General features: G+C 46.9%; 1 protein-coding gene across 1 annotated transcript in view; it reads left to right on the plus strand.

Moving 5' to 3' along the window:
• Window positions 1-16,717, plus strand: part of CACNA1E (calcium voltage-gated channel subunit alpha1 E) — a 403,397-nt gene that overhangs the window by 275,025 nt on the left and 111,655 nt on the right. Inside the window, exon 9 of the mRNA XM_053663734.1 lies at window positions 1,736-1,839. Within this exon, the coding sequence (XP_053519709.1) occupies window positions 1,736-1,839 (104 nt within the window). The remainder of the gene's footprint in view (window positions 1-1,735; window positions 1,840-16,717) is intronic.

Consider the following 16,717-nt stretch of genomic DNA (forward strand, 5'->3'; position numbering starts at 1 on the left):
TACAAAATGTTGCATTTTTATTATGAATAAAGACAGAGCTAGATGTACTGTTACCATTCAGTCCATCCTTCAGCTCCTACGAAGGCCCATGTCTCCACTGTGGCAGAGGGAGAACAGTGTCCTGTGTCCCTTGGCATCTTGCTCTTCATGTTTGAACCAGGGTGGTTTTCCCTGTGGTCCAGCCCACATCTTCCCTGCTTACCTTCCACTGAACAGACCTGGTCAGTCCAAGGAGTTAGATCTGGTGCACTGACACCAGCAAGTCCCTGCTGTTCATTGTCCCGTTCAGTTCAGGACGTGTTTGTTTTCAACTTTAATTTTGCTTCATTAGCAATCGTGTCTCTCTGAGCAGTGTAGGGGCAAGACAGGGGCCACCAGCTTGGTGGAAGAGGGTTCCTGGAAGCTCTTTTTGCAATGGCTTATATACTGAGAGGTGGTGGCTGTGATCAGAACCGGTGGGGGGCAGAGGTCTGTGGACGGACATCTGAGTGGGAGGCAGAGAGAAGATGAGGTAACCTGGGAGAAGAGCCAGGTAGATGACATAGAAGTCCCCAGGAAACATGAGTTCAGTGAGCCAAAGGATGTTTGCACAGCTGAATGGGAGGTTAATCAGAGGGACGTGGAAATACTGAGTTCATAGCTTCATTGTCTTAATTTAGGGGCAAGGCATTTGAATTGGATGACTTTTTTCTCCAGTAAATTGAGGATTAAATATCTTTTCAGAAATCGAATATCCTGGAATTCAATCAGGTATTAAAAGGTTTTTTGTTTCTGTTTCTGTTTTGGAAGAGGAGGATTCCAAAGCCCTGAATAGGTAAAATGCAATTCAAGGAGACTCTTTTGAAAGACTTGGAGTTGATATCCTGGTGGGGGGAAGGGGAGGGGGTATCAAGGCAGAGCCTAGTTGAGAGGCTGAAGTGTGAATGCTTTTCAAAATACTCCCGAACTCTCTTTCCAAGGTCTTCGTAAGACACCCTGCCAAGGGGTGCTTCTGATGGCTAAGGCATGTGGTGCAATGTCCCCTCTGCTCTACCACTTCAGGGCCTTGCGTCTAACCTGTAGTAGAAGAATCTAGAATATGGGTGTCTGTGCATTTTTCAGGTCACTGTGCATTAGCATTAGAAAGAGATCAAGGGGTCATTCTTCAAATGCAGCTGTATTCCTTGTTCTGTCTGGAGCCTTGCTGGGGCCAGGCTTGGGCACGCTCTGTACTAAGATTATAGCGGTGGGAAAGAGGAAGCCAGAGGCAGGGTCAAGGGCCGAGCAGGATGTGGGTAACCCTCATTTCTCTCAGGCCACCCTGGGAAGGCCTTGGCCAGCATCTGTGGAATAGAGTGAGCGTCCCAGACTGCCCCGTCTTTCTGAGAATTTGTCCAATTGAGAATGCAAAAACTTGGAACCCACATCATCAAACGCTATAAAACCAGTGATTCTTTGCATGATCTTGGAAAAGTAGTTGACCTTTCTGGGTTCTGTTCTCTCATCTGTTCAGTGAGGGTGTTAGACTATTGCAACTCAGGGTGTTACATGAGGCTGATGCAATGTCCTTCACCACGCATATGGGAGAATGAGTTAACCCGCAGTGGCACCAGATTGGGGGTGGAACAAAGCAATGTTCAGCTGCGTTGTACTAGCTTGTTAACATTATCCTGTGGGGGACACTGCAAGAGTGGGGGCCCTCTGCTGGCGCATGGTTTGGATGAATTATTAAGGGCCCAATTTTCCTTTCTTTCAGACCAATGATGCCTTAGGAGCCACCTGGAATTGGCTGTACTTCATCCCCCTCATCATCATTGGATCCTTCTTCGTTCTCAATCTAGTCCTGGGAGTGCTTTCGGGGTAAGCCACATGGTCCTTCTAACCTCTTTCTATCACTTCTAATTCATGGCAGATTCATTCACTGAAGCTTTGTTTACGGAGCAGCCCTATGTGCCAGGTGAGGTTCCCGATGTTGGGAATTCAATGAACTGTCTTCCAATCATCTGTATTATTTTTAGGAAGTAAAAAAAGTCCTTCTACCGGGTACGGCATTGAACACAGCATCTACTGAGAGCTCATTTATCTGTGCATCCTTTCGTTTAGTGACTCAACAGTCAGGCTTTCTGTGCCAAGATGTGTGCTGGTTGTTAGGGATGTAAGTTGAATGAGATCCAGGCTTTACCCTCAAAAGACTCACTTTACCGTGTATCGGTCATCAGACCCCATGTGCGAGGCTTGGACTGGGGTCCGTCAGTCAGCAAGCACCGCCGTCCGTGCCATGGGGAGCGTTGTAGGGAACACATAAGGTATAAGGCCTGGTCCCTGCCTCGAAGCACCTCGTGTTTGAAGGCGACACACATACTTGAAACAGAGAGTGGGAGTTCTTTTCCTGACTCTCATGAGAGTTCATCTGGTTGGGGGAAGGGACAAATCTGCATTGTCCACAGTTATCGGAGCTGGTTTCATGAAGTGTTGGCAGTTTGTTTGGGACATAAAATATGTGTTACGGAGCCAGGGCTCACTGTCTTATGTGCATAGAAGCCAATGGCTGTGGCACCAGCGTTTGAGAAAAGAGAAAAGCTTCTATTGCCAGGTTGACCGGGAAGGAGACAGGAGGCAAGGCTCAAACCTGTCTCCCCATTCGGAGGTTTGGGGGCAAGATTTAAGGGATTTCAGCACTGGGTCTCCCTGGACAGCGGACACTTCTCCTCTGAAAGGGCTCTGGCCTCCAGGTTCCAGGCACGCCCTGGTCCTCGGTTCCATGGTGGGGGGTGAGGTGGGGGGGGGGAGCAGTTGAGGGCTCACAAGTGTTTCTCTTAAGTGGTGTATCCAAGGTGTAAGCTTTGGTTCTGGGCATTGTTAGCAACAAGATAGGACCGGTTTGGGCTGGTTCTGTGGTTATATAATATGTAATAAGGTAAAATAAAAAATGTGGATATAAACTCCGGGAAGGGGAGAGCACCATACCATAACCAAAGGTGAAGAAAGGGGACTGGTCACGGAGAGTGAAGAGATTTCAATGAACCCAGAGTTAATCGGAGCGGCAGTGCCACTTTGAGAAATGAAAGGTGTAGAATAGGAAGGCCAAAGCCGGTAGATTTTAGAGGGCCTTGCATTTTTCTAAACAAAATTGGACTTTCTCATCTGAGCGGCATAAGTTCTTCAAGTGAAAATTTATAAAGTGGTGGTTCTTTTGAAACGTGACATTGAACCAACGGCGTCATCTCTCGTAACTCCTAACACAGGATGGAAGATGGGCACAGTGACAAAAAGGACAGGAGAAGAAATGGCAACCGATGAGAGATGTCAACAGCATTTTTGCAGATCGATAATAAAGGCAACTGACCTAGTGGTGGAAAGGCAGAGGTTTCGTTGCCCTGGGTGGGTCATGCCAATAAAACAAAGCAAGATGGCTGCCCTCCAACCCTACGGGGCCTGGAAAGGCCCGGGAAGCAGAGGCAGCAGGCGGGTCTGACAGCTGGAGGCTGGGTGGTGCCGATAATAATGAGAGTGGTCAAAAGTCCTTGTAAGGAGCACTTAGCAGCCCCGCGCCCCACAAACAGTGCTGGCAGCAATTTGCTGCTCCCAGCCTTCACCCCAAAGTTAGCAGCCTCTCACTCTCCATAGAGGCTGAATGGCAGAAGCTGGGAGTGGTAACAGCAGGGGCCTCTCAGGGTGGGGTCGATACGTTGTGGAGAGAATGGGAGGGTTAAATGGAAGTCCACAAACTGAGTGGCGTTACTGCCAGCCCACCTCAACTGCGTGACTCTCAGAACGAGCCATCTGGAAGGAGCTCAGAGCATTGGTGGGGAGTTCATTTCCTCCGTGGGGAAACCGTGAACTGTTAAGAGCAAAGACCTGCATTACTGTTCATTCAAGGTGACCAGAGAAAGGGTTCCCTCCCATCACCTTCATGGTGAAGAAGGTGACCCTCATGATTTTCATTTCCTGTGGCCACCACAAACTGGGTAGCTTAAAGCTATGGGAGAAATCACTTCTCTCGCGGTTCTGGAGGCCAGAGGTCCACACTCCAGCAGGAGCTGGGTCATCTTTCTCTGCAGGCTCTCGGGGAGCGTTTATTCCCTCCCTCCGTCACCTCTGGTGGCTGCAGGCATCCCTTGGCTTGTGGCTGTGTCACTCCCGTCTCTGCCTCTGTGGTTACATTGCCTCCTTCCCTTCTGTCTACTCCGTATGAGGACACTTGTCATTGCATTTAAGGTTACTTGGATAGGCCAGGATGATTTCCTCATCTCCAGGTTCTTAATTATATCTGCACAGGCTGCTTTTCCAAATACAGTAACAGTTACAGGTTCTAGGATTTAGGGTGTGGACATATCTTTTTATTGGCAGGGGTGGGGTTTATTGGCAGTATAATGCCTGTGCTCACTGCTGTCCAAGCCCCCAGCCATGCACACAGAATTTCCAATAAGCTTTTTGTGCTTTGCTCTTCACTATGAACACACAGCCAGAGAGTGTTATCACTTGAAGAAAACGTCTAACACAAACCAGAAAATATCATAAATTGAAAAAGGAACCCGAGGGAATGTGAACAGTGCTGGGAGCAGAAGATAACTTTTAAAAAGTATAAGTGGTATCAGCAGCCATAGGTGAGAAAAAATTTTATCCACAAGGTAACAGATTGCTATGAAGAGACAGTTTTAGCACTTAAGAAGAGTTTTGGGCATTAGTATAAAATAATGTAAAATTAACACTTATGTGAAATAATTAATGTAAAATTTATGTTAATGTAAAATGAATGACTAAAAAATGTATACTTAGAAGACAGTAAAGGGTTGGAATATAAAATTGGTGAGATCATTTAAGAAGTAGAACCAGAAAAATAAAAATCAGAGGATAGGTCAAACATGCAAGTAATAGGGTTACATAAAATGCAAAAGGAATTAAGAAAGAAAAATACCAAAAGTGTTCCAGCACCAGTCAAGTCACATCGCCAGATTAAAAGGTCAGCTAGAGCACATGCGAGGATACGCTTTGCAGCATTGTTTCTGGCGGTGGGGAGCTGGGGAAAACCCGAGTATCCATGACTCGGGGAGGAGCCGGGAAAACTGCCGGATGCATCCCATAATGCGCTGTGCAGCACTTGGGAGCAACAAACACCACGTGCTTGTGGCAACATCGAGTATCTTAAAAACATACAGTTTTATAAAAAGACAAGAGGGAAAGTGTGATATAGCATTTACATGAATAAAAATACATACGCACAATACAGTTTGTAAAAATGCGTGCACATAAAAAGTGGGCGTTGACTATATTGTACTGTATGGCAGGAAGATGGGAGGTGGGTGTGAAGATAAAAGGGAAGACACGTATAATGCAAATGGCCACTGAGCGTTTGGTACAACTAATAAAAAGACCACACCAAGGTGAATCATCATGGAATTTCAGAGCATCTGGGTAAAGAGAATATTCTAAAAGTTTCTGATGATGGGGAAGGGGATGGATTTTACCTACAGATAACTATGAATCAGGTTGCCTTTGGGCTTCCAAGTGACACTGAAAGAAACCAGTAGAGAAGTCCCTAAAACTTTCTGAAAGAAACGAGTGTCCAGGACAGAATTCTATACCCAGCGAAAATAGCAATTCTTTGCGAGGATGGGATAGCAATATTTTCAGACACTCTTTCTGAAGAAGTTACTAGAGAATGTGAGGCACTAAGATAAGGAAGTAGTTAAAGAAAGAGAAGAGCGTGATACTCATGGAAACAAAGGATTTCATAGAGGAGAGAGGCCACGGTTCCCAGGATGATGTGGACGGAGATTGAGAACAAAAGCTGTTTGTTGGAGGCCTGGAGAGAAGTAGGCTCAGATGAGAGAGGATAACGAAGGACTAAAAAAATGATTCCTTTAAGAAAAATGAAACTGATACATTCCCTGGTGAGTATTATATTCAAAAGAGTTTAATGGTTTTCTTTACCAAAACATATGAATATGCGTGTGCATATATACACATACGTACGAATACAGGGTCCAGCAGAAGTAACGCTTGCTTGAGTGTGGTTGGTAGGGTCATAATACGGGTATAATTATTTATAGTCTTAATTTAAACAATTCACCTAAAATGTCACATGGTGTGCTTAAGTGTGATACTGTTATTGTTACAGAATTATATGCTTATGGTTTTATAATAAAAGATTTTATAATAAGGCCTGGCTGGTGTGGCTCAATGGATTGAGTGCTGGCCGGCGAACTGAAAGGTTGCTGGTTTGATTCCCAGTCAGGGCACATGCCTGGGTTGTGGGCCAGGTCCCCAGTTGGGGGTGTGCAAGAAGCAACCAATTGGTGTCTCTTACACATGCAAGTTTCTCTCCCTCCCATTCCCTCTCTCTGAAAATAAATAAAATCTTTACATATATGTAAAAAAAGATTTTGTAATAAAAGGGCGTTATTTGTGCCTGACCCTGTCTATAAAATATATGAATATATAAATGTATGTATTTGTATACCCCCAAAACCCCCCAAACTAAGCAATTAATTTCACAAGCACAAAACCATTACCACTAAAGGAACCGAAGCATAGTAAGTCCTCAGTGCTTTTACGTGGTCACTCTGGGTTGGAGACAACCCTTAGGTGCTATATCGTTGTCTTGGAGGGTGGGGGAGGGGCAGGGAACCACAGTCTGAGGTTCCACAGTAAGGAAGGCCTTAAGCAATATCTAAAATGGAAAGACAAAGAAATAGCAGCTGTGTAAGGGTGATATTTTGAAAACCGGAAATGAATAGCAGAAGAAACAGATGAAAAGAATTGGAAGTGCTCGCCTCTGGGGAGTGGGACTCAGAGATGGGAGAGGGCGCGAGGCCGTGAGCCGCTGTTTTTTCATTGTAAGTCTTTTTAAAATGTTTGAACTTAAAACTTAACATGCGTTACTTGGAGAAAATAGAAATTGACGCCAAAAGTGAAAATTGCACACTCATAAGGTGTCAGACAGGAGGGACATGTAAGATTGTCGATCCGGCATCTGGGGGTGGGGCAGTATGGGCCAGGGGGGAGACCAGACTCAGTGGGGTTATGGAGCAACCGTGGTAGTCCAGCTGTGTGGACAAGAGCCTGTGGGGACTTAGGAAATGGTTGTGATGGAAAACCAGGAGACACTGTTATGGAGTCCTTAATAGTGTATGTCTTCAGGGGAGAGTCGTGAGACATTATGGAATTTCTTACGTATTTGCTCACTCACTGAGCATGTACTGACTCCCGTCATGACCAGGCACTGCTCTCGGTCATTCTCTCCACGCAGCCTGTGCCTGAAACTCAGTGACTGCTTACAGCAGGGACTGCAGACTTCTTTCGCCTTGTATTTCCACTGAGGGGGTCATCTCTGGTCGGTGGGGTTTTCTCTGGTGTTCTTGATCGTTACACATTTTCTAAGCGTGTCCACATTTCAGTTAGAAAATTCAAGCCAGATTCTCACTGTCGGAAGGGTGAGAAAGCGGTGCTGTGCTCACCTGCCATTGGTGTTCTAGATAATTGGGTTCAAGGTGCATGTTCTCCTACGGGACAGTTCCTGTGTCTGACCATAACCGCTCCATGGGCTGTCTGTGGTTTGGAGTCGCATCTTTTAATGCTCCTGCACCCTCCCCAGACGGGGTGAGGGGCACCGTGGGGGGAGCCCAATAGTCACAGAGGAGAGCCTAACCCTGCCGTGTATTAGCCTGGTCCATTTGGACCAGTCACTCAGAGCCTGCTTCTCCTCCTGAAGCGGGATAGCATCGTCTTTCTCATCTGCAGATGCACCTCGGCCAGAGGCTGGCATGGAGTAGCCACCAGCTTTTACGCCCTCTGATAACACCGACCTCGGTTTTCCCCACCTGTGAGGTCTGAGTGGCTCCCCTCTGAGCAGCAGCTTCTCATGTTTGGCTGGAACTAGTCCTGAGGCCTTCAGCTCCTCCTCGAGGTTGGGGGTGGGAGAGGAAGCAGAACTGAAGTGGCATTCGCCTCCTTAGCTCTTCTGGAGAAGCCCGGAAAGTGACAATGGCAGCTGGCAGCAGCTGGTGCGAATACATTCTGACATTTACTGGGTTGTTAACGACTGGGGCCTTCCAGGCTGGGACAGAAATAGTGCCGTCCAGGTTTCTTTTCTGCATTCCGGTGCTCTGCACACTTGGGGAGGGGTGTGCACTGGTGTCTGCCGAGGGTTCAGCAACAGCCAGTTCTGTGTACAGGGGCGAGCAGGCCCTGGGCTCTGTTTTCTACTTGGTCTGGCCCCACTTGCCTCTGGAGGGGAAGTGGGCTTTCTCCTTGGAAGGGAGGGCAAGGTGGGGGGTCGCATTAGAAAGCCAGAGACACACTCGGAAGGTTTTATCTCCAGAGGACACGTTGCCAGTGAGCTGCAGGCAGCGTGACTGCTACATACCGAGGCTTCCCTGGAGCGGAGAGAAGGCAATGCCAGGAGGTGCCCCTGTGCTGGGTGAGCGATGAGAAGCACTCAGATTGGAGGGGCACGGGCAGCCACGGCCCACTGGACAGCACGCGTGGACTTGGCACCAGTTCCAGGCCCACTGGTGTACGTGGAAGGAGGCTGCGAGGTGTGTTTGTTGGCTTCAGTGTATTTAGGATGGAGGCAGTGTAGCATCGTTACTTGTCTCGGGGGAAATGGGATTTGACGAAAACCATTAACTTGGGCTTGAGGAGAAGCAGAGCTTCCTGTCTCCATAAAAACAAACCAGGGCCGCATCAGACAAGCACATACTGAATGAAGTAGGTCAGACGCTACAGGGCAGAAGCCTCACGCAGACAGAAATGACGCTGAACTGTCCCACCACCTCCACCCACTGCCCCCGGGGCTGCTGGAGAGAGAAGGAGGTAGGCTTGGAAAGCATTTGCACTGTCCCCAAACTGGGGCAGGGACAGCCAGGCCAGGGAAGGTTTACAAATGCGCATGGGAGCAATGGGAAATCTTGTGACGGAAGCAGTGGCGGAAGTAGAAGGGCCCGTCATGGGGGCCAAGCTAATGACTTTGAACCCGAATCCCAGGAGCTTGGGGAAGATTCTCAAGTCGAAGCTCAGAAGATGACCAGTTTGCATTGGAAGGCGATCACCCTGGAGAAAGGATATAGAGAGGCCAGACCGGAGGCAGGGAGATACCTGAGGAGCAGGGGTTGAGAAGCAGCGAGGCCCGGAGAAGAGCAGCAGAGTGGGGTGGAGGGTGGGCCACTTCCAGGAGGTGTCAGTGGGTGGGATGGGATCTGCGCGACTTGGTGACTAGTGGGTGTGTCTGAGAGCACGGTGGGGGGCGGGAAGGAGATGCAAGGCTCTTTGCCAGCTGCTAGATTTCTGCATTAAAGCCACTAGGTGGCTGGGGAAGAACACAGGACAAAGATGTTGAGCACAAGAGTTTAGGTTTGGGATGGAGTTTGAGAAAGTCTAACACACCTTCTACCATTTGGCTAGTGCACAGGAGTGGTTTGCTTTAGGTTAAATTTTGTTTAAATCTATAATCTATTGCCACTGCTGTGTACCAAATACTGCCCATCCCATGACATCTGTAGGTTCATTTCATCCTCACAATGACCCTGTGAAGTGTTACAGTCTTCTTTTACAAATAGGGTAGCTGGGACAAGGAGCATTGGTAATTGGCCTAAGCTCACAAAGCTATCAGCAGCAGGTGCAGAATTTGGACTGAGGTCCGCCAGACCCAAGCACCTGTGCTCTTGAACACGTCCTCTAATGTGCCTAGGACATTACCTGGCATCTGGTACAGCAGACTTGATGGAGATGAAGGGGCCCTTGGAGGTGGCCGAGACCTGCAGAGCTCTCCAGCCCCACAGGTTTCGTGTTAAACACGGTGTGACCACCAGTGTGTTTCTGGTTCCTGCCCCGAGGAGGGGGACACTTTCCTGGCTGACTTGTGTGGCTGTGGGGGTCACACAGAAAGTTATCACAGTTTGTTGAAAGAGTCTGCATCTCCCCCCTGACAGTGGTTCGGATACCAGCTGTCAATGTGGAATTTTAGAGAGCGATAAAAATTATTTGAAATCGCAGGAACTGTTCAGTGGCATTTACTCCTGGTCCCCGTGTTACCAGTGAGGAAACCCGGGTGCAGAGTGAAGGGACTTGCAGAGGCCATGGTGGCAGCTCTTGACTTGAACCTGCATCCTCTGGCTGCCTGTCCAGAGGGCTTTTTTCTCCTGCCCTGTGAGCGTCACCTGCTGGTAGAACACCTGCCAGCAGTGTATCCGGCTTGGGATCCCATTGCCATCACTTGCCACCGATCGGTATGGCGTTAGGGAAGTCACTTCTCATTTCTGTAGCTTCAGGGACCCACTTGCAGACAAGGGTGCTGGTGCTCACCCGGGGGATTGTTGGGGAGACTGCATCGGATCATGCAGGTGGAGTCCTGGGAGAGGAAATACTTAGCCAGCGTCCGCCAGGAGCAGCGGGTTACTTCTCTGCAGAGCCTCATTCAGACCTCAGTGCTGGGCTGGGAAGGAGCCATTCTCCCGACCTACCAAGTGCCCCCGTGGAGTCCAGGACCACGGTAGTCCTGACCATCCACGGCACCCTACGGGGACGCTACCAATAGACCCCTGATCCGTACCCCACGTGCACCCCTTGTCGAATTCCTCCTCATCCCTCACAGCCCATTTCCACTTCCACCTCTTTCCTGAGGTCTTTCCAGAGCCACACCCTGACTCCCATGATGCAGTTGGGATTAACATCTCTCTCCCACAGGCCCCCACAGCACTTACCTGTCCCTGGTAAAACCTAGTAGTCATAATATCATTCTGTTGTTATCGAATTTAATAATACGACTAAAGGCAAGAACTGACATATATGGGAAGCTCATCATCTGCCTGGCACTGTGCTGAATGCTTCGTTAACATTACTTTGATTCATCTTCATAACAGCCTCACGGGTCAAGTACTGTTGTTACCGCCTTTTAGAAAGGAGGCAGTGGGGGCCGAGAGAGTGCAGGAGAGTGACCCAGGGCTGCGCAGCCAGCGGGGTCAGAGCTGTGCTGGCTCCCAGGATGCCCCCTCTCCCCTGTGTCCGGGTTACTGATGTCCCTGTCACCTGTTAGGCTTTGCTTTATGCTGGCTTTCCACTTAGTCCAATGTCTCCTAACACCTGGGTACCTTGTCCAGGTGCTCGATGAATAAACGCCGACTTGCAGGGAACCCAGTAGCACCAGGCGCCTCCTAGGGGACTCCATACCCCGTGACTTCCTGCAGAATAGCCCTGCAGTGGGCGGGGGGAGGGGCTGGAACCTGCAAAGTCAGGGGCACGATCGTTGGTGTTGGAGACCAGGCGAAAGCACCCGGAATTACCCTGCAGAGAGACGGTCCCTGGTCGCAGCAAAGAGCTGTTACAGACAAGCAGGGGTCACACAGTACACATTGTCTCCCAGGGCTGTCGATTCTTTTTAATTGCTTGGGCCTTTGTGCTGATTATCCTGTTGCCACATTTCACTTTCTCCTGTCAACTTAAAAGATCGATTTGTATGGCAAGGCTGTGAACCCTGTTACGTCATACGTGGCACATATTTAGGGAAGGGTCACTGTTAAAAGAGCAGTCAAAGCTGTTGTCCTGTTGGGGATGGAAGTCTGTAGGAAGCAGGAAAAGGTGCGTGTGGTTCCCCTTTTCCACTTCAGAGCGCTTCACTGAGAAGGTGTTTTCATGTGCATTCCTCCGAGTCTCGCAGTGGCCCTAGGAGGTGCCTTATCATTACTTTACAGATAAGGAGACGGAAGCTCGAAGGGAACGAGTTTCGTGCCCTGAGTCATCAGTCCCAAAGCCGAGTCCCAAAGCCGATGCTTCTCCTGACACGAAGACCGTTTCCCGTTATGTGTGGAGTTGGGTGTTCCCAGTGGGGCCTCTGCTGTTTCGCCCCCACTCAAACCACGCAGGTGTGGTTTCCATGCACATTCCAGCACAACAAAGTGCTCTTTGGGATGTAGTAAGTCAACAGATACCTATCGAGCACCTACTGTGTGCTAGACAGCTGTCCTGGATGCTGGAGTTAAACAGTCCCCACCTTCATGGAGCTTACATCCTTGTGCTGCCCATGTAATCTCTATTTTCTAGAATATTCCTCCCCGTTTTAGGATATATTAATCTATTAGGAAGATGTACAGTCAGCGCCAGTCTCGTGAAATTGTCCTGCGTTGATAACTTTATGGGCTGAGATTTGTGAATGGGAAATATAATATAGCTGCTTGGGGGAGGGGGGGCAAAAGGCTTTAGTTTTCTTTTATTTGTAAGTTCTGTTTCCTTTAAAAAATGAAGCTCTAGTGCCCTCTTGTCTCCCTGGGGAGGCAGGGACTGGACCAGGAGAGGTGGTTCTGAGGATAATTGTCTAAAGATGTGGGCTGGGGATGGAGAAGTGAGGTCATCCCTGGATGAAGCCAGTGGTTGGTCATCCCTGGACAGGTGACCTCTGAGAGGTGGGGTCACAGCGTTAAGGGGAAAGGGATCAAGAAATCAGTGAGGAGGAGGAACCGCAATAAATGGTCGAAACAAGGGACTGTTTTACATGGACTCCCCCTTGTTTGTGGAGAAATTTGAGCAGGTAGATTGGGACTTCATTAGGTGACATTCTGGCGATGGAAGACAGTGGCCAAATATAAATATGCCTCCGTTCTTTGTTAAAGGATTTTCCGCTCCTGGAAGATCTCATTGGCCCAGTGCTCTCAGGCGGCTGGAACAGTTCTGTTACTTCTTCTTCCAGACCCTTAACTGACTTAACACAGACTCACCTTCTAACACTCTGATCCCTTTATTTGTATGTGTGCGCGTACAGTATATACCCATACCTACACACACATCTATTTCTATAGGCACACATTTTCACTTACATACATGACGCCTTACATTCATGCTCAGGCTGTGCGTTTGTCCTGTACTGCAGTTTTTGTCTATCCATGAAGTACCTAAGGAACCCAGTGGATGACCATGACCTTCTCTGAGCTTGCCTGGCACAGAGTACACTCTGTTTAAACCTATTTCAAGAATATTTCCATCTTAAAATCCCCTTTCACTGATCTGATTTTTTTAGAAGAGGAGCTAATATTTACTTAATATAGAATAATATAATATGGAGTAACATTTAAGAAGGTGACTTTGCTAACAGAGATCTGGAATTTATTTCCTATCTGCTACCCAGCTCCAAAGGGTCCATCTGTGCTCAGATGTCGCTACGGTGTCTCAGACTCGGGCAGTCCCTGTTGAATGCATTGGCTCATTGTCCTGTCCCAGCATTAAACACAGCCACTGCTCTTCCGTATTCTCCCTGTTATCTTCTATCACAGTCGTGATCTGAGACAGTAACCTCAGTTACTCTTCATACTTTCTTTTCACTCGTTCTCTGCATCGAACTGCTCATCAACACCTGCTGATTCCACCTTTGAAAGGTTTCATACACTGCATCCAGGACTAGCGGTTGCCTCTTTAAATGTCCTCCCTGCTCTGCTGCAGCCTGCTCCCGTGACCAAAGCTGTCTTTCCAAACCAGCCATTTAATGACCTGATTTCTGCACCTTAATTATTTATAATGGCTTGCTACCACCTAAGTACCACAGTCGGTCATGCATTCCTGTGTTCAGTCTTTCAACAAACTGAACACAGGTATTAACTGCTGCTCTGTGGTCATGAGTGTCTGTTTTCAACAAACAGAAAGTTCTGCCGTTGTGAAACTTGAATTCCAGTGTGGGTGGACAGACTCTAAGAGTTGTATTCTCTCATTTAGGTTAATGAAAAGGCAGCTCTGTTCTTGAAAAGGAATTCTCCGATTTGCAGAAACATCTGTTTCTCCTGGTGTAGGCTTTAATGTTAATAAAGATAAGGTTTTTACTTTACTAAATGAAAATTTATCTGAAAATGTAAGTATATGAGAATAGCCAGGCTGTTTTTTTAAGAAAGAACAGCGAGGAAAACTGTTAGGAAGAGCAGGGACTTTTTCTGCAAGTAGTGCAACATATTCTAAAGCTACAACAAATAAAACAGTGTGGTATGATGTCGGAATAGGAGTACCAAAAGGGACTCAAATACATACAGGGTGGGGGAGAGTAGGTTTACAGCTGTAAGTACACAAAACATAGAGTTTATTCTTGTATTATTATTTATTAGTTAGTGTCTTTTTTCCCCATAAGAACAACTGTTAACTTACTTTTGCCCTGCCCTGTTTATGGGAATTTATCATATCTGTTATTTCAAGTTGGTAAACATAAATTATTCAGTGAATGATATTGATAATTGGGCAGTCACATGGAAAGAGAAAAATGAATTGAATCCTATGTCTCATACTTTGTACCCAAATAAATTGCAGGTGGAACAAGTACATATATATTTTTTTAATTAAACTCTAAAAGTATTCAAAGAGATTGTGGTAATTAAAAAATCTCCAAGGGGGGAACCCTTTCTAAGCATGATAGAAATCAATAAGCCTTTAGGAAAACAATTGATACACTTGAATTTGTAAAAATAAAAATACACCGACTGCCCTGGCTGATGTGGCTCAGTGGGTTGAGCACTGGCCTTCAAACCAAAGGGTCACCAGTTTGATTCCCAGTCAGGACACATGCGTAGGTTCAAGCCAGGTCCCCAGTAGGGGGCGTGGGAGAGGCAACTGCACATTGGTGTTTCTCACCCTCCCTCCCTCCCTTCCTCTCTAAAAATAAACAAAATCTTTAAAAAAATACACTGTCATAATTCCTTAGTGACTTCAAAGGACAAAACGAGTTAGTTTTGAATTTTAAACTGAGTCTGTAGAGGATCAGGAAAGATTGCAAAAAAGTGATTAATTTGTAGTAAGACTGTAATGAAACTCTAGAGGTCGACAGCAAATGATCTCAAGCGCTGATAGCTGAAATGTAAAGGGAAAAGAGGTGAAGGCTTCAGGTCTTAAAATAGGACATGAGACACGATCAGCTGTAATGGGGGAGGGAAGGTCATTGGGGCATGGATCCCAGGTTCAGTTGTGAATGTCTCCGAGAACGTGGGTCCCGTTCACTGAGATGAAGGAATACAGTTCTTGTTCCTGGAGGTAGAGGTGTGCAGTTTCATACAGTGTCAGGTTCAGGAGGGCCAAGTGAGTTGATAGGATCAGCCAGTATCTGTGTTTTAAGAACAGAGGGAGAAAAAGAGGTGATGCTGTCAGTACTTGGTAGAGAAGAAGGTTTAAATAGATACAGTTGTCCATGGAAGGCATGCAGGGAGCGAAAGAAGACAGCCAGGGATACAGAGTTGCAGAAACACTCACCACTTGAGAGTTAGAGTATCGAGATTGGCCAGAACCATATCAGGAGAGCATCACGTTACGTGGGAACAAGGAAAGAAGGACAGGGTTTCAAATCAGAATGAGAAAACCCCAGCCTGCTGGATGAGCCCTAGGGATCCAGTACAAAGATGGCTAACGAAGAGTTGTTGGAGTTGGCATGTGGAGGACCTGGATGGTTTTTAAATGTTTTTTTTTTTGTAATTTTGAAATACAGAGCTACAGAAGTTGCTCCCAAAGGTTTAGGAGGATCTCATGCGCCCTTCCTAGAGTTTCCATCAATGGTACCAGTTTGTGTAATAGAAATGCAATGTGAAAGCTAGGAAATTGACAAAGGCGCAGTCTGCAGCGCTTACTTAGATTTAACTGGTTTTACGTGTGTGTGTATGTGTTTCCATGCAATTGTATTGCGTTTGTGTAGCCACCACTACACTCAGGATAGAGAACTGGGCTGTCCCTGGATGGCCTCACACTCTGTCTTTAAAACCACATCCGTCTTTCTTTGTCCACCCCCCACAATGCCAGGGAACCGCTGATCTGTTTTAATGTTGTTGTTTTAGGAATCTGACAGAAATGGAATCAGGCAGTATGAAACCTTTTGAAATGGACTTTTTTCCACTCAGTGTAATTTCCTTGAAATCCATCCAGGTCAGCGCAGGGGTCAAGAGCTAATTCTTGTTTATTTCTGACTACTGTTTCGTGTATGGGTGCACCGCGGTTTGTTTGACCACACAGCCCTTTGAGGGCATTTGGGCTGTTTGTAGTTTTGAGCTATTACAGTTGAAGCTGCTCTGAGTGTCTGTGTACAGGTTTTTGTGTGAACGTAAGTTTTCCTTCTCTGAGATAATTACCCAAGAGGGCAGTTGCTGGGTCATGTAAGTGCGTGTTTAGAGTTATAAGAAACTGTTGACCTATTTTCCAGAATGGCTGTATCATTTTACAAATATACTGGCAATATATGAGAGTTCTGGTCTTTCCATGTCCTCACCAGCTAGCTTAAAAAATCGAATAATGTGTAATGAACATTAATAAGTATCAAAAATTTATGTTAACGTTTTCAGGCAGTGTAAGTAACGTGGCTACTTAAATGTCATGTTCCATTAAGTATCGTGGACCAGTAAATTCTCAGAAAAAGCAAAATAACAAAACAGCAGCATTTGGTGGGTAGTAACAATGGGATTACAATGAACTTTTAACAGTTAAAGACTTTTAAACAAACAGAATAAAAACAAGCACAGCTTCGACTGCTGGCTTCTCTCATCATCAGCTTATTAAAGACTCTGAATTAATGGTCCTTGTCTTGCATGACCTCTCCAGGCTTAGCCCAGCCTCCTTTCCACCCTCAAGCCCACCTTCCCTCTCCTGCAGCCCACCACCCACCGTATTCCTGGGATTTCCACATAGGCACACCTTCGTTTTTTGGTTCCCTTTGCCTAGAAATAAACAACTTTATAAACACCCTCTCCACACCTGCCTGTTTGGCTCGGGAACTCTGACTCATCTTTCAAGGTCA

The sequence above is a fragment of the Artibeus jamaicensis genome, unplaced genomic scaffold (assembly GCF_021234435.1).
Source record: "Artibeus jamaicensis isolate MK-2021 breed Jamaican fruit bat unplaced genomic scaffold, CSHL_Jam_final contig_327, whole genome shotgun sequence".
Lineage (NCBI taxonomy): Eukaryota > Metazoa > Chordata > Mammalia > Chiroptera > Phyllostomidae > Artibeus > Artibeus jamaicensis.